The sequence below is a fragment of the Erinaceus europaeus genome, chromosome 9 (assembly GCF_950295315.1).
Source record: "Erinaceus europaeus chromosome 9, mEriEur2.1, whole genome shotgun sequence".
Lineage (NCBI taxonomy): Eukaryota > Metazoa > Chordata > Mammalia > Eulipotyphla > Erinaceidae > Erinaceus > Erinaceus europaeus.
The window spans coordinates 15,636,061-15,658,713 of record NC_080170.1 but is presented as its reverse complement, the minus strand read 5'-3'; the positions used below and the strand labels follow the sequence as shown (position 1 = coordinate 15,658,713).

At 45.0% G+C, this 22,653-nt stretch overlaps 2 protein-coding genes across 8 annotated transcripts in view; one reads left to right on the top strand and one right to left on the bottom strand.

The window, feature by feature from the left end:
* The window catches only part of ARF1 (ADP ribosylation factor 1), a 442,994-nt gene that overhangs the window by 231,608 nt on the left and 188,733 nt on the right, over positions 1 to 22,653 (bottom strand). The gene's annotated exons all lie outside the window — the stretch shown is intronic.
* On the top strand, positions 63 to 14,180 carry JMJD4 (jumonji domain containing 4). Of its 7 annotated transcripts, XR_009551508.1 has the most exons (7): positions 63 to 474; positions 671 to 836; positions 3,394 to 3,519; positions 3,797 to 4,064; positions 4,607 to 4,753; positions 5,166 to 5,621; positions 10,500 to 14,180. XR_009551508.1 is itself a non-coding variant. In XM_060197410.1 (6 exons), exons 1-6 carry the CDS (start codon positions 210 to 212, stop codon positions 5,469 to 5,471), a joined length of 1,218 nt encoding a protein of 405 aa, XP_060053393.1. In that variant the 5' UTR covers positions 63 to 209; the 3' UTR covers positions 5,472 to 7,633. The 7 variants fall into 7 exon arrangements, 6 of the variants coding, with proteins under 6 accessions (XP_060053393.1, XP_060053392.1, XP_007535131.1 ...); XM_060197410.1 differs by lacking the exon at positions 10,500 to 14,180 and having other exon boundaries at positions 3,857 to 4,064; positions 5,166 to 7,633; XM_060197409.1 differs by lacking the exon at positions 10,500 to 14,180 and having other exon boundaries at positions 3,833 to 4,064; positions 5,166 to 7,633.

Below are 22,653 nucleotides of genomic sequence, written 5' to 3'. Positions count from 1 at the left end.
CTGTCCAAGGGGCTGCGCCGGAAGTGGTTTTGGAAGTACTTCCTTTCTCCCACCAAGTCGAGACGTCAGCCAGTGGGAGCGGGTCGGTAGGTCCCGGGTGCCCGGTCCTTCGTTGGGAGGCCACCAGGAGGCGTCCCTTGACTGCGGAGTCTCGAGCTAAGTGTCTGCGGCCACACCCAGCCCCTGGCGGCCCCCCAGCCTGGCCCAGGATGGACCGGGAGACGCGTCTTTTCGCGGAGAACTACTTCCGGAGCGCGCGGGGTCCCCTCCCCGGTAGGGTCTGCCCGCCCCCGGCCCGCGTGGACTGGATCGAGAAGCCCGAGTCGTTTTCGTACGCCGACTTCTTCAAGGGCTACCTGCTGCCCAACGTGCCGTGCGTGTTCTCCAGCACCTTCACCGAGGGCTGGGGCAGCCGCCGGCGCTGGGTGACAGCCGACGGGAAACCCGACTTCGACCACCTGCTCCGAAACTATGGTCAGGACGGAACCAGACCCCGTGGGCCAGACTGCGGGGACCGGAGGGGGAGGCTAAGAGTGATGCGAGATGCTGAAGGCTTGGGTGTGTGTGTGTATCGGGGGGGGGGGGTGACATGTGGGCTGGAGAGGCCCAGGGGTGCAGGGCGGGGGGCTCTCCGGAGCCTCCGCATCTGTAGCTGACGGTCCACTTCCAGGTGACGTGGTGGTGCCGGTTGCAAACTGCGAGCTGCAAGAATACAACTCGAACCCCAAGGAGCACATGCCGCTCAGAGACTACATCGGCTACTGGAGAGAGCACATCCAGGGGGGCTACGCCTCGCCGCGGGGCTGCCTGTACCTCAAAGACTGGCACCTGTGCAGGTAAAGAGGCTCGGAGCCAGGGGAGAGGCCCATTCCCAGCAAGGAGACTGAGCCACATAACATCCTGGTTGCCCTGTAGCACAGGTGCACAGACAGTGGACACTGCCATTCTTTCGGAAGCCTCACCGCCCTCCCCCCCCACCTCGCCTCCAGGCTTATCACTGGGGCTCGGTGCCAGCACTAGGAATCCACTGCTCCTGGAGGCCATTTTTTCCCATTTTATTGGATAAGAAGAGAGAAATCAAGAGAGGAGAGGGAGCTAAAGGGGGAGAAAGATAGACACCTGCAGACCTGCTTCACCGCTCATAAAAGCGCTCACCCTGCAGGTGGGGAGCCGAGGGCTCGAACCGGATCCTTGAGCAGGTCTGTGCGCTTAACCCTGTGCGCCACTGGCCAGCCCCTTTCAGAAGCCTTTCTCTCATCTCTGGGTTGTGGGCCTGGCAGGAGTGGGTCTGGGCTGTGCCTAGAACCATTCTGATTTGAGGGTGCCATCCCCATGTACCTGGCAGCACCCCAGCCTTGATCCTCTTCCTAGGTGCCCCTGGGACCAACTTCCACTCTCCCACCCCTTTCTCTAGATGAGGACAGCTTCCACTACCTTGGCTGCTCGTAGTCTCCTGCCTGGACACCTACTTCAAGCTCTCTGCTAAGTTTTCTATAAAGATCCTAATACTCATTTTAACAGGACGTGCTCTATCCTCTTGAAAGTCTCCATCATGAATCAGAACATCCACAAGACTTCAACCAAGGCTTCCCCACTCCCACTCCCTCCTCGCGTATCTGTGTCTCTTCCCCTACCCAGACAGTGCCTTTCACAAGCAAAGGATGGTCACCTCCCCATACCAGCTGAGACAGACAGGTCCTGGCAGAGGGGATTCTTAGTTACCATCAGATTTCTTGTGGAAACTGGGTTTCAGACAGGCAAAGCAAGATTCAAACTCAGGACTTGTGTTCTGGAAACCAAGAGTGCACAAGAAACACCTAATAGCAGCACCCATTCACAGAATGACTCTGCTCGCGGCCACACCACTGGTTGCTGAGTAGAGAGCTGGTTTGTGTCAACAGTGGATTGTAGACTGTACAGCCAGACTCTAGTCCTCTCAGAGTGCCTGTTCCAATAGCACAGATGATCCCACATCCCCAACCACTGTTGGCTATAGATATGTAACAAGTATTTCATACAGACACTCACATAATCTTTATTTGTTTATTGAATAGAGACAGCCAGAAATCAAGAGGGAAGGAGATGAGAGAGAGGGAGAAACAGACACCTGCAATACTGCTTTACCACTTGCAAAGCTTTCCAACTGCTGGTGGGGACTGGGGACATGAATCTGGGTCCTTGTGCATATGTAACACGTGTCTTCAACTAGATGCTTTGCCACCTGGCCTGGCCCCACAAGTAGTATTTTTTTTTGTGTGTGTAAATATGTCCCAAGAATTGTGTGTGTTTGTGTGTGTGGGCATACTTATGCTAGAAAAAATATATATTTCCACTTCTTTATCTATTTTTTCTCCCCACCCCCTTTTTTGAAATTTGGTTTAGAAGGACCATCTTTGTTCTTACCTGGCAGTTGTAAGAATATAAATAAAAAAGGTAGCCTGGACCAAGCAGGCAGGGGCAGCCAGCCACAGGATGGGTAATGTCTGAGCATGGCTTTCAAAGATAAGTTGGGTGGCAGCCAACCGACTGGCTTGATGATTTGGAGAGTCACCCACACTTCAGTGCTATTGGAGCTCTTGTCATGACCTCTGACCTAGAGAGACTTTTGAGCAAAGCTGCCTCCAGAGCATTGCCAATAGATCTGTACACTCAGGCTACTTAATTTTTTTAGTATTTATTTATTTAACCAGAGCACTGCTCAGCTCTGGCTTATGGTGATTCCAGGAAGTGAATTGGTACTTCGTGGCCTCAGGCAGAAAAAAAAAAAAAGTCTTTTCGTATAACTATTATGCTCTCTCCCCCAGCCCATTCAGGCATCCTTAGAATGCTGCTGTGTTTGGAGGGCCTTTGGTCGGATTGTAGGGATGTTCTAGGGGAATGACAAAGGAAAGTCTTATCCGTGTGCATGTGGGTATCTGTATCTGTGGCCTGTCCTTCTGCTACAGCCTGTGATCCTATATCCACAAGGCAGCATCAGTATCAGAGGAGACCTGCAGATTCCAGAAGCCAGAATGATGAGATATCGGTAGATGGCACAGCTAGAATTTTAGGTCAGCCTGAAGCTGAAATCCAGGAACTACTACTGGAGGGACCTATAGTGTCTGTTGTTGGGGCCACTTGTCACAAGTCCCTTCAGGGTCATTCCATCTACTTATGACCTGTTAGGGTAAGGCTCAGCTGAGGCCATTGGGACTGGGTCCTCTGGTGGCTGGATTAGGACAGGGTGGCGTGAGATAGACTCATTCAGTCCAACAAGCAGCGGCAGCAGCTGTCTGTCTGCAAAAGGCAGCTCAGGGTCACTCCCACCAGAACTCTCCAAGAGCTCTTGTGTCTTGTGAGTACAGGGAGGTGGTGTCATGGCCCCTCGTGCCTTAGTTCTGTGCCACTCCAAAGGGACTCCTCAGCAGAGGGTGTGTTCACTCTGCCTGTGTACTTCTCATCCGACTGGCTGAACGAGTACTGGGACGCCCTGGACGTGGATGACTACCGCTTCATCTACATGGGACCCACTGGCACCTGGTGAGGAGGGGGACCCCCAGCATCACCCCACTCTCAATCACTTGTTGCTTCCACTCTACCTTCCTACCCTGTCCACCTCATTCTGTTGAACTTCTCCATCCTGTGTGGCGGCTCTTGGTCAAAGTGTCCTAGAGATGCCTGTCACCAGGTCATGGAGTCAGGCTGCTTAGCACAGGAGTGAACTGGGCCTGCTTATGCAGAAGAAGCAAACCTGACCCCCCTCCCCAACACCCCCCTACCCAACACAACAAAGCACCAACAGAAGCTCTTGCCACAGGTCACCCTTCCATGCTGACATCTTGCGCTCCTTCAGCTGGTCTGTCAACATCTGTGGCAGGAAAAAGTGGCTGCTCTTCCCTCCGGGGCAAGAGGAGGCCCTGCGGGATCGCCACGGCAGCCTGCCCTATGACGTGACCTCGCCGACACTCCTTGACAGACGCCTGCACCCTAAGCAGGAGCACTGCAGCCCACCATTGGAGGTCATACAGGAGGCAGGCGAGATGATATTTGTGCCCAGTGGGTGGCACCACCAAGTCTACAATCTGGTAGGTTGGGCACTGCTTGCTCCATGTGTCCTCAGTGTGACCCAGGCAAGTCAGGACATGCTGGGCTTCCACTGAACCTCCCCTGACCCCAGAGCGGCATCTCCTTGTTCAGTGTGCTTCTCCACCTGCCCAGTACCTCCCCACAGAGAGGACTGAGCCAGCCCTGCCCCTACCCCTAACCCCATAGTAGCCAGGGCCCAGAGGTAAACTGACCCATGTGTGTATTCTTGTACATATGGCTCCACTAGTGGCCCTCAGTCCCCCATCCCTGTCATGCTCACACTGTGTCCTTGCAACAGTGAGGGTTCTTCACACAGTGGGTCTGTCTTAGACCCCCCACCCCCACCCCACCCCAGGAGTCCTCTTCTGGGTAAGCTGTGGACTCAGACAACATCAGCCTTACTCCTTCCTCCCACTGATAGCCCCTGGGAGATGGGAGCAATCCTTTCCAACTCAGAAGGATTGAGAGGACACCAGAAACAAAAGAAGGGTTATTGTTTATAATGGACTCTTGGACCAGCATGTGTCTTGTCTCCTACTAGGAGGACACAATCTCCATCAACCACAACTGGATCAATGGCTGTAATCTGGCCAACATGTGGCATTTCCTGCAGCAGGAGCTCCGCCTGGTGCAGCAGGAAATCGTCCAGTGGAAGGACACCATGCCCGACTGGCACCATCACTGCCAGGTGAGGCAGCCACCTGGATAGGAAGTAGGTGCTGGGGAAGGGACAGCCAGATCTGAGATAGTGGGTGCTGTGAAGGGGGCTGGAGAGCATAGGGCTAGCCCCTTGGACAGCCTGCTGTGTCAGGCAGGAATGGTGCTTCTGTCTATGACTGTACATCTGGGGGACATGGGTTCTATACCTGCCTGGTGGGGTACAGCCTGGGGTAGAGGCAGATTCCTGGGGCTTCCGGGCTGTGGTACTCAGACCCATCATTCACCATACCCCTAGTGTCCCTGTCCTGATCCCCAGCTCTTCATCCTGGGGGGCTGGGTTGTGTTTTGGGGTCCTATGCAGCCTGTCATCTGTCCATAGTCAGCAGACACTAGCCCGAGGTGTGGGCAAGCAGAGAATCAGTAACTCCTCTCTGGCCCAGGTCATCATGAAGTCTTGCACTGGCATCAATTTCGAAGAGTTTTACCACTTCCTCAAGGTCATTGCCGAAAGGAGGCTCCTCATCCTAGCGAAGAGTATGGACCCTGTCGAATCGAAGGGCAGCGAGGTTGTTGAGCTGGGCCCCCAACAGGCCGCTTTCGACATTGGCCGGATCGCTGAGGTGCTGGCATCTGTGGTGGTCCACCCAGACTTCCAGAGAGTAGACACCAGTGCATGCTCACCACGGCCAGAAGAGCTCCTGCAGCAGCTCGAGGAGGCTGTGGCTACCATCGCCACATCCCTTTAGCACGTGCCGTAAGAATGTGTGACTGACTCAGGACAGAAGCCTGGAGGTGCTGGTAGAAGGCAGTGCAGGGCCCAGCTCTGGGAACTTATCTGGAAATAAATGCCATCTTTCCATGTGGCATGGGACATGTCACCTCCCTCCTGAGCCCAGGTATGGCTCCTGCTTTTACGGGTCTGAGGCTCCAGCTGTCTGTTGGCCTCCTTGGGGATTCAGTGCCTGTTTGGAGTGTCCAGACTCTGCCCGGTTGATGAGGCCCAGTGGGACTGAGAGCTCTGGGTCCAGGGCACTGTGGATAATGCCGTCCTTCAGCAAGGAGACAGGGCTTGCTGGGAATGAGGAGTGGGGCCAGTTGTTGTCTGGGGTTTGTGCCATCCCAGATCTACCCTCAGCAAACGCTTCTGTGTTACTGAGTGTCTGGTTCACTGCAGGGCTGGCAAGTGGCTCACCGTATTGACTAGAGCCTGTACTCACAGTTTCCAGATCATACCCCCAACAAAAAGGCAGAATTCTGAGGGCGAATCATCAGCTGTTTCATTAAGACCTTTCATCAAAAGTTTGTTCCTGAGTTGAAGTAGCTCACTGGGGTGGTGTGCTGCTTTGCCATGAATGTGACCTGGGTTTGAGCCCAGCCTCCACCACAGTGAAGGAAGCTTTGGTGCTGTGGTCTCTTTCACTCTTCTGCTTCTCTGTCTCAGTCTTAAAAACAAAAAAACAAAAATGTGCCTCCCAAGATACTGAGTGGACTTGAGGGCAGATTGGTTCCGGGAGACTTGGAGGGGTGGAGGTTGAGCGTGTGGAGAGGACGCCTGTCACTGCCCCTTTGTGAATGAGGTGTTGACTTTCTCCAGTGGACTCCTGTCCACCCTGCACTGTCTCCCTTAGCGCTCTCAGGCAAGACTCTGCTCGTTTCCCACCTGCTGTGCTGGATGGTTTTGTTACATATGGTTGGCGTGACAGTTGAAGGTATGAAGTGATTTTATTTTAGCTACTTGGTCAAATCAGACTCTGAAGTTCTCTTCTGATGCAAATTTTGTCAGTATCTGCTTTTTTTTTTTTTTATTATCTTTACTGGATAGGCACAGTCAGAAATTGAGAGGGAAAGGGTCAATAGAGAAGAAGAAAGACAGAGAGACACTTGCAGCACTGCTTCACCACTTGCAGACTCCCCCACCCCCACCCCCCTCGCAGGTGGAGACTAGTGGTTTGAACCTGGGTCCTTGTGCATTATAACGTGCACTAAACCAGGTGCGCTACCACCCAGCCCCAGCATCTGCATCTTAAACAGAAACTGGAAGACTGAAAACCACATGAGACACATTGGAGCTGTATAACTGCCAATACGTTTCAGTCTGTTTGTAGTTAATTCTCGCTGATTAAGAGTTTCAACACTATTGCATTTACAGTGACTTTAAACAAGAATAGTGACCTCATGGGTCAAAATTTACAAAGACTGAACTTTGTTTTCTTTGTGTTTCTTTTCTTCCACAACTACATAATTAGGTGTTTATAACTTCATTTCTAAGCATACTTTCTTTTTTTGGATTTATTTATTTACTTATTTATTTATGAGAAAGAGGGAGAGAAAACTATCACATCCCTCTGGCACATGTGGCATGAATCACATGCAGGCCTTCATGCCTACAAGTCTGTTTTTTTTCTTTCCTCCTAGGCTGCTAGCATACTTTGAATCAAAATCCTGAGGTTTCAAAACATGATTTTCTCATTTATTTTAATTTTTCCTCTTCCAAATGTATCATGTTTTTAAACCAGAAGACTGAGGTAAATAGCATCTACTCACAGAAAATAAAGTGGTTTTGGAAGTCATTCTCCCCACCCCCCACCCCCACACACACACTGTTGATTCTAACAGAATTTTGACAACCTCCCTATTAAAGGCTAACTAGCACTTGTGGGTTTTTTTATTGCATCAGTCCCAAATAGGCCTTGCTCAGTGAGCACGCCCAGAGGATAGGCATTTGAAGAGCACCTGCTCAGAACAGAGTCCTGTGCTTGCTCTCGACTGGACGGTGCTGAGGAAGCCTGTCACTGCCCCTTCCTGAGTAAGGAGCTGACTCTGCAGTGGACTCATCACCACCCTGTACTGTCTCCCTTATGCTCTCTCCTCCTTTCGAGCAGGATTCTAAATAAAACACTGGGAATAAGCTGGTCTTCTATGACTTTTGATTGCAATGAGTCTAACATACTAATCAGGATGTGAGGGTGATCTGGCCGTGACATCTGTCAACCCCCCCCCCCCTGCCCCCCGTTGATGACCAGGTTTGATATGGATGATGTCCCCTCCCTAATCCACGTGAGACCATGCAGAAGTTTCACACTCTGGCTGAGAGCTTGGCCTTCCTCACAGAGATGGACCAGTCTTTGGTGAGAGGATACTAGCAGCTACTCTTCCCTGCTAGACCCTGCAGATAAGCTCCCGTGGTTCACCTGTAGGACAATGCAGGGTAGTCATATTTCTAGGAATTCAGACAGCGCATGTGGTAATCTCCTTAAGGGGAAGGAGATGGAAACAAAAAGAATCTGGGGCCAGGCAGTAGTGTAGCAGGTTAAGCACACATGGTGCAAAGCACAAGGACCAGCCTAAGGATCCTGGTTCAAGCCCCTGGCTCCCCACCAGCAGGGGAGTCGCTTCACAGGTGGTGAAACATGCTGGGCTGAGCTTCACTGACGGGAGACAGACGACCAGGGACTCATGGCTGAGCCATATGCAGTATCTCTTTATTCATGTAGAGCACTGCACAATTTAAGCCAAACTAAACTAACTAAAACTCACAATCCTGTCCTTATATATCCTTGCCAAGTAGGGTGTAAACAGGATATGACGTAGAGGGGGTGGAGCAAAAAGAGATTGGTGAAAATCAGGGTGTGACAAGGAGAGGGGGCGGAGCAGGCAAGAATTCTACCACTGAACCACCAATGCCCTGGAGGCAGGGTGGTGCTTAGTTAACAGTGGTTTATGTAAATAGACCGCAGCTTTAAGTGGGATCAAACCAATGCCATGCAGGCATGCTGGTGCTTAGTTAACAGTGGTTATGTAAATAGAATACAGTGTTAAGCAGGGGGGATTAAACCAAATGAAACAGAAGGGGTTTTTAGAAGCAGAATTAGAAGCATACCAACAGAAGCAGGTCTGCAGGTGTCTATCTTTCTCTCCCCCTCCCTGTCTTCCCCTCCTCTCTCCATGTCTCTCCGTACTATCCAACAACAACAGCAATGGCAACAATAACAACAAGGGCAACAAAAATGGGAAAAAATGGCCTCTAAGAGTAGGGGATTCGTAGTGCAGGCACTGAGCCCCACCAATAACCCTGGAGGCAAAAAAAAAAAAAAAAAAGAAGACTGATTCAGTAATAGGTGGTCACAAAGAAGGGGTGCTTTTTTTGTAAAGGTTTTATTTTATTTTTTAATTTCCTTTTTGTTGCTATTGTTTTATTGTTGTAGTTATTGTTGTTGATGATGATGATGTTGTTGGATAGGACAGAGAGAAATGAGGAGGGGAGGGGAAGACAGAGGGGGAGAGAAAGACACCTGTAGACCTGCTTCACCACTTGTGAAGCGACTCCTCTGCAGGTGGGGAGCCGGGGACTTGAACTGGGATCCTTAAGCCGGTCCTTGGGCTTGGCGCCACCTGTACTTAACTCGCTGCGCTAGCGCCCAACTCCCAAGAAGGGGCTTATTTTGCTGTTTGAGGTCTGGGGAGCTGCAGTACAGCCTGAGAGTCCCTGAGCGTCAAGTTGGCATCTGTGTAGCAGCTGTCTGATGATGGTCTCTCCAGTCTCATGTCCTCTCAAACTGAAATACTGGATTAAAGAATTATCCACAGTCTTTTAAGTCACTTTATAACCTCAGGGTGGCCAGGACATGAAAAGCACTATTAGCCAGGTGTTGTGTAAGGAAGGGACTCTGCCCACAGGTTCCTGGAAGCTGTGGTAGCAACATAACTTTCAGGTCTCAGGGATGATAAATAGAAACTACATTTCACTGAGAACAGGTGACAGAGAAAAAGGCCTAATGACAGCCATGAGGTGTGAGTCAGCTTCTGTGATAAATCTTTTTAAAATTTCTTTATTGGAGGAGTAATAGTTTATAGTTAACAGTAAAATACAGTAGTTTGTACATGAGTAATATTTCTTAGTTTTCCACATAACAATTCAACCCCCACTAGGTCCTTTACCATGTTCTAGGACCTGAACCCTCCCTTCCCACCCCAGTGTCTTTTAACTTTGTTCTTTTGGGGTCTTAAGTGGGGATTTCAATTTAATAGTACCTTGTTCCTGGTCCTTATTCACTGCGGTTCTTTTTTTTTCTTTTAATTTTATTATCTTTATTTATTGGATAGATTAGCAGATTGGATAGAAAATTACCTCTAACTCTCATATCTGTCTTGCAACCTCTTTTTGATATTTTTTTAATATTTATTCCCTTTTGTTTCCCTTGTTATTTTATTGTTGTAGTTACTATTGATGTCTTTGTTGTTGGATAGGACAGAGAGAAATGGAGAGAGGAGGGGAAGACAGAGAGAGGGAGAGAAAGACACCTGCAGACCTGCTTTACCTCTTGTGAAGCGACTTCCCTGCAGTTAGGGAGCCAGGGGCTCGAACCAAGATTCTTATGCCAGTCCTTGAGCTCTGCACCACCTGTGCTTAACTTGCTGTGCTACCGCCCAACTCCCCTTTTTGATATTTTTATCTATACTCATGCCTGCATCTCTCAGCTTAATGAGTTAATGAAATATATTTGGAAGGTAAAATATTGAGTAATGTCACATTCCTCTTATTCCCCAAGAATAATTAATTACAGAATACCTATCAATATATATATCAATGAACACAACAAGTCATTAGTAGTAATAATAGTCATTGTAATAGTAGTGGTGAAACTCACCTGGAATATCCAGTGTGCTGGGTTGCTTTCATAGAGTCCTGGCATGGTTGGGTGTGTCAGTTTGGATTGTTGGCCCCTTTTTAGCTTCCAATCATTGCATGTTTTTTTTTTTTTTTTTTTTTTTAGTGGATGTAGTATTTGTAGAAAGAACCATGAAGACAGCTCGCCTGGGAGGTGCCTAAATTGCCTTGTGTGTGACTCAGGTGCAAGCCTGCTCCTCCCTGTGCTACCTGAAAAGAAAGGTCTCTTCTGCTGCCTCATATCCTTTAATATAAGTGACTGGTAAAAATGGATTGCACATAGGAGGACCAACTGTTTTTTTTTCACATCTAAGATGTTGTCTGCTCTATGTTCTATTTATTTGTTTATTTATTTTAATTGTCTCTATCTGAATAGTCAGCCTGGAGTGGAGAAACATCAGTGACAACAACAACATCAGAGACATTATTGATAACCTTTTCTCTAGCTTCTATTTTGAGTGATAACATATATTTTAAAATTTTATTTAAATTTTGATAAAATTTTTTTAAAAACCTGTTTGCTAGGACAATGAGAAATTGAGAGGAAAGGGAGATTGAGAGGGGGAGAGAAAATGACACGCCTATAGCACTGCTTCACCACTAGTGAACACACACACACACACACACACACACACACACACACACACACACACACACACACACACACACACACACCCTGCAGGTGCAGATAGGGAGTTAACCAGCATCTTTGCAAGTCCTCAAGTGTTTGCTCAACTGAGGGCACCACTCCCAGCCCCAGGATACTATTCTTTAACAACCCTAAGCAGCAGCTTTGAAAAGCTCTTCCTGTCTGCCAGGTGCACTGAGCTGAGCTCTCAGAATCTGTCCCATCATCAGAAGCTCTCAGATATTCCTGTGGAATCTGACTGTTCTTTTACCATGTCACAGACAAGCCCAGTCAGACAGGAGACACATCTGTTACACTCAAGGTTGCATGGCCATGAAATAGTGCAGTTCAGTTAATCTTGATTAAATCTTAGCTACTTTGGTCTCCTGCCAGCTGGCATTTCTGAGATGATCTGCGCCTGTTGTTACTCATCTGACTCATATCTTCACCTTTCAGGTTGTAGCCAGGATCAAAGCAGAGAATGCAGAGGCATTTCTCCTTGGATTTTTTTTTTTTTCCTCTCTAGAAGCACAGAGCTCTGATGAGTTTATGGACTTGAAACAGTAAGGAGTGGGGACTCTTGTCCAACACCAATTAGAAACATGCTTGTCTTGCAGTTTTCAGGTTCTGACATCCAGGAGTCCTTTCTTGGGGAGGGTGGAGGGTGAGAAGTAAGAATACTGGTTTTCGACTGGGGAATGTTACGCATGTACAAACTGTTGTACTTACTGTTGAATGTAAAACATTAATTCCCCAATAATAATAATAAGAAGAAGAAGAATACTGGTTTTCCAGAAATGCCAGGACATTTATCTGAATCTGTTGAAATGACGCTGTCATTGCGCCTGCCGTTGCTGCAGGGTTGACAGTGAGCTGGTGAGTTCCAGTGGAAGATTTCTGTCAGTTTTAGCAAAACGTCCCGTCCTCAGCTTGTAGACCTCGACTGGTTGAGAGCTTCCTTTTGTTCTTGGCCCATTTGCCATGTCCCAAGCATGTTTGGGATGTTCCATCCTTTGGGGGGGGGTGGTGCAGTGAGTCTTCCTGGTACCTTGTGCTTTTAGTACTGTGAGTGCTCCATGTGCTCCTGGGGGCTTCCTCTCAGCTTCCATCTATTCTGCTCCGAATGAACTCATCTGGAAGCATTGCCTGTAGAGTGTTTTCTGCCAGGCAGTGCTCCATGAAGGGCACAGTGCTCATTGACACTCAGTCTGTGACTGGTCTCCATTGCTCTCCACTCAGGGCCCAGTCACACTCAGAGAGCTTATTGGAGCTGGTTAGAGGACTTGGAATCTCTGCCTGGTCTGAGGAAGGGGTCCTGTCATGGGGGTGAGACACTGTCTGCTCTAGATTGTTTGCAGCCCAGGTCTTCCTTGGATGGAGACTCCACACCAGAGAGGCTCTCAGCTTCCCACAGGGCTGTCCACTGGAGCATCCTGGGGAGCCTCCCTGCCTTCTGCTTCATGCATTTTGCACAAAGGAACTAGAAATGCTTTTTGTGAAGTTGAGGAGCCAGTGCCAATAGTGGGGAGTATTCTAGTTTGTGTGGATGGAATGTTAACTGTAATGAGGCACTTATTTATTTATTTTATTATTATTATTATTATTTTTATTTATTTAAGAAAGGAGACATTAACAAAACCATAGAATAAGAGGGGTACAATTCCGCACAATTCCCATAACCCGATCTCCACATCTCATCCCCCCCCACACACACCCCATAGCCTTCCCATTCTCTCTCTCTGGGAGTATGGATCCAGGGTCGTTGTGGGTTGCAGAAGGTGGAAGGTCTGGCTTCTGTAATTGCTTCCCCACTGAACGTGGGCATTGACTGGTTGATCCATACTCCCAGTCTGTCTCTCTCTTTTCTCTCTTTCCCTAGTAGGGTGGGGCTCTGAGGAAGCGGCGCTCCAGTACACATTGATGGGGTCGTCTGTCCAGGGAAGTCTGGTCAGCATCTTCTGGCATCTGGAACCTGGTGGCTGAAAAGAGAGTTAGCATACAAAGCCAAACAAATTGTTGAACAATCATGGACCTAAAGACTGGAATAGTGCAGATGAAGTATTGGGGGGTATTCCCTGCATGCTCTTGTGTACTTCTGCTTTCAGGTATATTTTTTCCCTAGTTTATGGGCACAGGTGAACCTATGCTCTATCTCAGGGGACCTGGACTATATCTAGGTTTGGGGACTTTATTGGGGAGTGGAACACCTGGAATGGAATTAGAGAATACTATGAAAGGAAAGGTCTCACCCGAGTGATGAAGCTGAAGGGTTGTCATTCCACACCTGAAGTCTGTCCTGAAAGCTTGCCAAAGCTTTCTCTGAACCATCTCTGCTTCTCTAGCAACCACTCAAGGCCTATCCACAGACCCCAGCTAAAGAGGCCCTTCTGGCCTTTTGGCCAGAGCTTCTTACAGAGTATGAGGATCAGATATTTACAGTACCCTCCCACATCGCAGCGCAGAAGGCTGTTCGATTGAGGTGCATAAACCTAGAAACTATACTGCACATGGGACTGGGGGTTTCCATGTATATCTGCTTTGTGCTTCACCTTCATTCCCTGGAGGGGGAGGTTTCTCCAGGGAGCAAATCTAAAGAGGTCCATGTTTATCCAGTGAGTGCAAACATGGACCAAAAAGTCATTCACCAAAGTGATTATCTGCTACAATACCTGAGCTCTCAGGGGTAGAAAAGGTTGCTTCTCTCATGCATTTTGGTGTGTTGTTTAGTCAGCCTTAGCCTTTAGAATTTTTATTCTACCTACAAATGTCCTTTTAATTATTCACAAAAGCACTGAATTTGTCTCTATTTTTCTTTCACTTTCCTCACAGATGATAGTGACACAGAGTTCTTCTGAGATATACTGGGACTAAGCCAGAGAAACAAACACCACCAGACTTTAAAAAAAAAAAAAAAAAAAAAGACACCAAAACAAACACCACCAGCCTTAAAAAAAACACAAAATTTTCTTCCTATCTCTCCACCCCCACCCTCCCAAGAATCCATTGCTTTGGTACATTATACCATATGTCTAACCTATGTTTCACTTTGTGCTCTCCTTCCCCAAAGTCCTTTGCTTTGGTGCAATACAACATAACTAAATACTTTTTCTCACTTGAATAAAACCCATTGTTAATAATAATAAAAAAATGTTCATCTTACTGGTGGTTTGTAATGAGTCTGATTTTAAATAAAATTTATTTATTATAACTATGCATATATATTTTCTTCTGACATTTTTATTAGTGAATTAACATTGATTTATAAAATTTTAAGACTACAGGGCTATAATTCCACAATATTCCCACCACCAGATTTCTAAGTCTATTTTCTCCATTGGAAACTGCATTAGTTTTCCCACAACCTCTCCAGCATTTGTTGCTGCTGTCTTTTCTGGTGTATGACATTCTCACAGGAGTAAAGTGGTATCTCACTGTTGTCTTTATTTGCGTTTTTCTGACAATGACTTGGAACATTTTTTCAAATGTTTCTCGGCCTTTTGGATCTCTTCTGTGGTGAATATTCTGTTCATGTCCTCCCCCCATTTTTGGATGGGGTCATTTGTTTTCTTGTTGAATTTGGCAAGTTCTTTATATATTTTGGTTATTAGCCTCTTGTCTGATATATGACATGTAAAGATCTCCCATTCTGTAAGGGGTCTCTTTGTTTGGTTATTGGTTTCTTATATTGTGCAGAAGCTTTTTAATTTGATGTAGCCCCATTGGTTTATTCTTGCCTTGGTATTCTTTGTAATTGGATTCGTTTCATTGAAGATGTCTTTAAAATTTATACAGAAAAAAGTTCTGCCAATATTTTCCTCTAAGTATCTGGTAGTTTCTGGCCTAACATCCAAATCTTTGATCCACTTGGAATTTACTTTTCTGTTTGGTGAAATATAGTGGTTCAGTTTCATTCTTCTGCATGTTTCAACCCATTTTTTCCAACACCATTTGTTGAAGAGATTCCCCTCTCCTCATTTAATAGTCTGGGCACCTTTGTCAAAGATTAGGTGTCCATAGGTGTGGGGGCTTACTTCTGGGCTCTCAATTCTATTCCACTGGTCAGTGTGTCTATTCATGTTCCAGTATCAAGAAGTTTTGATTATAGTGGCCCTATAATACAGTCTGAGATCTGGGAGTGTGATGCCTCAAGTTCTATTCTTTCTTCTCAAAATTGCTTTGGCAATTCTAGGTCTTTTCTGGTTCCAGATAAACATTTATAACGTTTGTTCTATTCTCCTGATAAATGTGGCTGGAAACTTGATGAGGATTGCATTAAATTTGTATATGGCTCTGGGTAGTATATTCACTTTAATGATGTTAATTCCTCCAACTCATGAATATGGAATATCTTTTCTTTCTTTCTTTTTTTTTGAATTTATTTATTCATGAGAGATATAGGAGAAAAAGAACCAGACATCACTCTGGTACATGTGCTGCCAGGGACTGAACTTGGGACCATGGTTGAGGATCCAATGCTTTCTCCACTGTGCTACCTCCTAGACCACATGGAATATCTTTTCAAGATCACAGATATGGGTTAACTGTTTCTCTCTATATATATTCCTCCCCCCATTTTTCTTTGGTCCTGCCTTCTCTTCCTTTAATTTTTTTCAATTATTTATTTATTGGATAAAGACAGAAATCAAGAGGAAGAGGGAAGATAGGGAGAGAGAGACAGACAGACACCTGCATCACTGCTTTACCACTTGTGAAGCTTTCCCCTCTGCAAATGAGTACCAGGGACTTGAACCTGGGTCCTTTTGCATTGTAACATGTACACTCAACCAGGTGTGCCTCTACCTGGTCCTCTTCCACCTTCTCTTCATTTCTTCTCCTCCTCCTCCTTCTTCATCTTCTCTCTCTCTCTTTTCTGTCTGCAGAGGTATCACTGGGGCTCAGTGCCACTGCTCCTGGAGGCCATCTCTTCCATTTTGTTGCCCTTGTTATTATCTCTACTGTATAGAACAGAGAGAAATCAAGAGAGGAGGGGAAGACGGGGAGAGAAAGATAGACACCTGTAGACCTGCTTCACTGCTTGTGAAGCAACGTCCCTGTAGGTGGGGAGCCTGGAGCTCAAACTGGGATCCTTGCACTGGTCCTTGAACTTCGCGCCATGTGTGCTTAACCTGCCATGCTACTGCCTGGCCCCCATCTTCTCTTCCTTCCTAAATCATACCTACAGCTCTCAGGGTCCTAATAGAATTGGGATTCAGAGCCCTCTAGTCATCTTCCCCTAACATTTCTCTTCCTCTGGGATTATGGACCAAAATTCCTTTTGGGGTACAGAAAGTGGGAATTTTGTCTCCTGTAATTGCTTCTCTGCTGGACATAGGTGTTGGCAGGTCAATCCATACCCCCATCCTGTTTCTTTTTTAATTATTTTTTAATTTTTAAAAATTTATTTAAGAAAGACATTAACAAAACCATAGAATAAGAGGGGTACAATTCCACACAATTCCCATAACCCGATCTCCACATCCCACCCCCTCCCCTGATAGCCTTCCCATTCTCTATCTAATTCAAATAAAATAATATTGCATCCGCGGATCGCAACCTAATCAACACAACGAGTGCCACCCCAGCATGCTTCACTTCAGACTGTGACCAGAGACTTCAGGTGTGGAATGACAACCCTTCAGCTTCATCACTCGGGTGAGACCTTTCCTATCATAGTATTCTCTAATTCCATTCCAGGTGTTCCACTCCCCAATAAAGTCCCCAAACCTAGATATAGTCCAGTCCCCTGAGATAGAGCATAGGTTCACCCCATCCTGTTTCTATCATTCTCTAATGGGGAAGAGCTCTGGAGAGGTGAGGTTACAGTACACATTGGTAAGGTTGTCTGCCCAAGGACTTCAGGATGCAATCACAGTAGTTTCTGCAACTTTATGGCTGAAAGGCTATAAGATATAAAGCAGGGCATAATTTTTTAAAAATTTATTTATTTTCCCTTTTGTTGCCCTTGTTGTTTTATTGTTGTAGCTATTATTGTTGTTCTTGATGTCATTGTTGTTGGATAGGACAGAGAGAAATGGAGAGAGAAGGGGAAGACAGAGAGGGGGAGAGAAAGATAGACACCTGCAGACCTGCTTCACCACCTGTGAAGTGACTCCCCTGCAGGTGGGGAGTCGGGGGCTCAAACTGGTATCCTTACGTAGGTCCTTGCGCTTTGCACCATGTGTGGTTAACCCGCTGCACTACCGCCCGACTCCCCATAATTTTTAATAATCAGAAACCCAGAAGTAGGAATAGAGCTGATCAGAAAGGGATTTTAGTGTGGAAAGAAGCTAAGAAGTTTATTGTAGGCTTGATCATAGGGGCTCATGACTTTCATAGTTTTGGCTTGATTGAGATAGCTGACATACAGATATGCTAAGAGAATTGTCTGGGAAGATGGTGCCAGGGTTGAAAATAGAATTAGAAATCTGGAGTAGGGCAGAAATAAGCTCCCAAACTTGAAGAAAATATATAAACACAATTAACAGTTTACCACATTGATTTGACCTGGGGCCTACATCCATTCATAGCCTGTCTAACCTGTCTAACCTTTGGAGCTCACGGCCCCTAGCCACAACCAGGAACATCTGAGACTGCGCTCATCTCAAACTAAGTCTTCTTTAAGTGACAGGGTAGACTGACCCAGCCTTTCTTCAGAGAGGTGAGGGTAGTCCTCACCACTGCTAGTCCACAGAAAGGACAAAATCCAGGAGAGGCCTCCAGAAGGGCCCATGATGACTTTTCTGATGGAAGTGGCCGGTGATGGTGGAGAGAGGGATCTATAAGAGGCCTAGCACATCATATCTATGGGGGTATTCCTTGAATAGGTCTCTAGATGATGGGGGGCCTGGTAGTGACCAAAAAGGCCATCATTAAGTGAGTCAGTCTCTTGCCCTTTTCCAGCTTTTGTAGTCTCTTCTTTATCTGACAAGCTTAGACTTTTAGTTGTTAAAGCACTGAATGTCATTTGTTGTATCCAAACCAGTATTAGGTTAGTGGTGTCTGGCATCAAGTTGGGGAGGAAATACACCTAGGAATTTAGTGAGTCATGTTAACTTCAAGTTTTTCTGCATTCACTTGTTTGGTGACTCTAATAAAGGTTGTCATAGGGATAGTAATTATCCTTTAGTTGATACATGAATTTTACCAGTATATCTCTTGGTCCATTTCTAGCCTTCTGAGAGTGCTCTAGACTGCTCTCCACAGGGACTGGACCAATTTACATTCTCATCAGCAGTGCAAGAGGGTTCCTTTGCCCCCACAACCTCTCCAACATTTGTTGCTGCTATCATTTCTGATGAATGACATTGTCACTGGATTGAAGTGGTATCTCGTTGTCTTTATTTGCATTTCTCTGACAATCAGTGACTTGGAGCATTTTTTCATGTCTTTTGGCCTTTTGGGTCTCTTCTTTGGTGAATATTCTGTTAATATCATCTCCTTATTTTTTTTGTTTGTTTTTTAATTTTTTTAAATAATTTATTTCTTTATTGGGGAATTAATGTTTTACATTCAACAGTAAATACAATAGTTTGTACATGCATAACATTCCCCAGATTCCCATTTAACAATACAACCCCCACTATGTCATTCATCATCTTTCATGGACCTGTATTCTCCCCACCCACCCACCCACCCCAGAGTCTTTTACTTTGGTGTAATACTCCAATTCCATTTCAGGTTCCACTTGTGTTTTCTTTTCTAATCTTGTTTTTCAACTTCGGCCTGAGAGTGAGATCATCCCATATTCATCCTTCAGTTTCTGACTTATTTCACTCAACATGATTTTTTCAAGGTCCATCCAAGATTGACTGAAAACGGTGAAGTCACCATTTTTTACAGCTGAGTAGTATTCCATTGTGTATATATACCACTACTTGCTCAGCCACTCATCTGTTGTTGGACACCTGGGTTGCTTCCAGGTTTTGGCTATTACAAATTGTGCTGCCAAGAACATATGTGTACACAGATGTTTTTGGATGGATGTGTTGGGTTCCTTAGGATATATCCCCAGGAGAGGAATTGCAGGGTCATAGGGTGGTCTATTTCTAGCCTTCTGAGAGTTCTCCAGACTGTTCTCCACAGAGGTTGGACCAATTGACATTCCCACCAGCAGTGCAGGAGTGTTCCTTTGACCCCACACCCTCTCCAGCATTTGCTGCTGTTACCTTTTCTGATGTATGACATTCTCACAGGAGTGAAGTGATATCTCATTGTTGTCTTGATTTGCATTTCTCTGACAATCAGAGACTTGGAGCATTTTTTCATGTGTTTCTCGGCCTTTTGGATCTCTTCTGTGGGGAATATTCTGTCCAAGTCCTCCCCCCATTTTTGGATGGGGTTATTTGTTGTCTTGTTGTTGAGTCTGGCAAGCTCTTTATATATGTTGGTTATTAAACTCTTATCTGATGTATGGCATGTAAAGATCTTCTCCCATTCTGTGAGGGGTCTCTTGGTTTGGCTAGTGGTTTCTTTTGCTGTGAAGAAGCTTTTTAATTTGATGTAGTCCCATAGGTTTATACTTGCCTTAGTCTTCCTTGTAATTGGATTCTTTTCATTGAAAATGTCTTTAAAATTTATGTGGAAAAAAGATTTGCCAATATTTTCCTCTAAGTATCTGATAGTTTCTGGTCTAACATCCAAGTCCTTGATCCACTTGGAATTTACTTTTGTATTTGGTGAGATACAGTGATTCAGTTTCATTCTTCTGCATGTTTCAACCCATTGTTTCCAACACCATTTGTTGAAGAGACTCTGCTTTCCCCATGTAATAGTCTGGGCCCCTTTGTCGAAGATTAGATGTCCATAGGTGTGGGGCCTCATTTCTGGGCTCTCAGTTCTATTCCACTGGTCAGTGTGTCTGTTCATGTTCCAGTACCAAGCAGTTTTGATGACAATGGCCCTATAATAGAGTTTGAAATCTGGGAGTGTGATGCCTCCGGTTCTGTTCTTTTTTCTCAAGATTGTTTTGGCAATTCTAGGTCTTTTCTGGTTCCAGATAAACATTTGTAGCATTTTTTCTATTCTCCTAAAAAATGTGCTTGGGATCTTGATGGGGATAGCATTAAATTTGTAGATGGCTCTGGATAATATATTCATTTTGATGATGTTAATTCTTCCAACCCATGAACATGGAATATCTTTCCACTTCTTTGTGTCTTTTTCAATTTCTTTGAGTAGTGATTCATAATTTTCAGTATATAAGTCTTTCACTTCTTTGGTTAGGTTTACTCCTAGATATTTTATTGTTTTTGTTGCTACAGAAAAAGGAACAGATTTCTGGATTTCAATTTCTTCTAACTTAGTGTTTGCATAGAGGAATGCCACAGGCATTTGAATGTTAATTTTATAGCCTGACACATTACTGTATTGCCTGATGATTTCCAAAAGCTTCTTGCTGGATTCCTTAGGTTTTTCCATGTATACTATCATGTCATCTGCAAATAAGGAGAGTTTGACTTCTTCTCTTCCAATCTGTATGCCTTTAATTCCTTGCTCCTGCCTGATTGCTATGGCAAGAACTTCCAACACTATGTTGAATAGTAATGGTGATAGTGGGCAGCCCTGGCTAGTACCTGATCTGAGGGGAAATGCTTCCAGTTTTTCACCATTGAGTATGATGTTGGCTGTAGGTTTGCTATATAGAGACTCCACTATCTTCAGGAATTTCCCATCTATTCCCGTTTTTTGTAGTGTTTTGATCATAAAGGGATGTTGTATTTTGTCAAAGGCTTTCTCTGCATCTATTGATATGACCTTGTGGTTTTTGGTCTTGCTTTTGTTGATGTGGTGGATCACATTGATTGATTTACGTATATTAAACCAACCTTGCATGCCTGGGATAAACCCCACTTGGTCATGATGAACAATCTTTTTGATATACTGCTGTATCCGGTTGGCTAGAATTTTGTTCAATATTTTCGCATCTATGTTCATCAGAGATATTGGTCTGTAGTTTTCTTTTTTGGTTGTGTCCCTGTCTGCTTTTGGTATCAGGGTGATGTTAGCTTCATAGAAGCTGGCAGGGAGTATTCCAGTGTCTTCAATCTTCTGGAAGACTTTTTAAAAGTAGAGGTATTAGTTCTTCTTTGAAGGTTTTGTAGAATTCATTTGTAAAACTATCTGGTCCAGGACTTTTATTTTTGGGAAGATTTTTGATAACTGTTTCAATTTCATTAGCTGTGATGGGCCTGTTCATGTTATCCACTTCTTCTTTACTTAGTTTTGGAAGTTGGTAGGTATCTAGGAAATCATTCTTTTCTTCCAGGTTCTCTAGCTTGGTGGCATATAGTTGTTCATAGAAGCCTCGCATGATATGTTGAATTTCTGCAGTGTCTGTTGTGATATCTCCTCTTTCATTTACTATCCGATTTATTTGGGTCTTCTCCCTTTTTTGTTTTGTGAGTCCGGCTAAAGGCTTCTCGATTTTGTTTACTCTTTCGAAGAACCAACATTTACTTTCATTGATCTTTTGTATGGTTTTCCTATTCTCAATGTTATTTATTTCTGCCCTAACTTTAGTGATTTCTGTCCTTCTGGTTGCTTTAGGATTCCTTTGTTGTTCTTCTTATAGGTCTTTAAGATGTGCAATCAGGCTGTTTATTTGTGCCTTTTCTTGTTTCCTAATGTGTGGTTGTATAGCTATGAACTTCCCTCTTAGGACTGCTTTAGCTGTGTCCCAAATATTTTTATAGCTTGTGTCTTCATTTTCATTGAACTCTCAAAACATTTTGATTTCTTCCTTGATTTCCTCTTTGACCCAGAAGTTGTTAAGAAGTGTACTGTTGAGCTTCCACATTTTGGGACTGTTACTAATCTTTTGTTGATTGTTAAGTGTTAGTTTAATTCCACTGTGGTCTGAGAAGATGCTTGGGATGATTTCAGTGCTCTTGAATTGGCTGATGCTGTCTTTGTGGCCTAGCATATGGTCTATCCTTGAGAATGATCCATGTGTATTTGAGTAAAATGTGTATTCCAGTTTCTTGGGATGAATGACTCTGAAAATGTCCAATAGTTCTAGGTTATCTATCTCTTCATTTAGCTCCCTTATGTTTTTACTGATTTTCTTCCTGGATGATCTGTCAAGTTGAGATAGTGGGGTGTTGAAGTCCCCTACTATGATTGTGTTACTCTTAATATATTGCTGTTGCTCTTTCAGTAGAAGTTTGATGTATTTAGATGGCTTCTCATTGGGTGCATAGATATTAATAATTGTTAAGTCCTCTTGATTGACTGATCCTCTGAGCATTAAGTAGTGTCCATTCCTATCTTTTTAAATCTTATCTATTTTAAAGTCTATCATGTCAGATATGAGAATAGCTGTTCCTGCCCTTTTTTGTGGCTTGTATGATAATTTTCCGTCCTTTCACTTTAAGTCTGTGTTTGTCTTGTTGAGTTAGGTGAGTTTCCTGTAGACAACATATTGTTGGGTTGTGTTTTCTGATCCATCTTCCTACTCTGTGTCTTTTAATAGGTGAATTCATGCCATTGACATTTATTGATATCAAAGATTGAAGATATTTTAACGCCATTTTTGTAGAGTTTTAGAGTGTTTTGATATATGTCCTATTTGTGGTGGTCTGACTATTTATAGGAGACCTTTCAGAACTTCTTTCAGGGCAGGCTTGGTGATGGT

Bases quoted from the DNA above. Each gene is read 5' to 3' on its own strand.
- JMJD4 (XM_007535069.3), top strand. From the start codon at position 210: ATGGACCGGGAGACGCGTCTTTTCGCGGAGAACTACTTCCGGAGCGCG. The intron at 475-670 runs GTCAGGACGGAA...GTCCACTTCCAG, and splicing joins CCACCTGCTCCGAAACTATG to GTGACGTGGTGGTGCCGGTT. The intron at 4,065-4,606 runs GTAGGTTGGGCA...GTCTCCTACTAG, and splicing joins ACCACCAAGTCTACAATCTG to GAGGACACAATCTCCATCAA.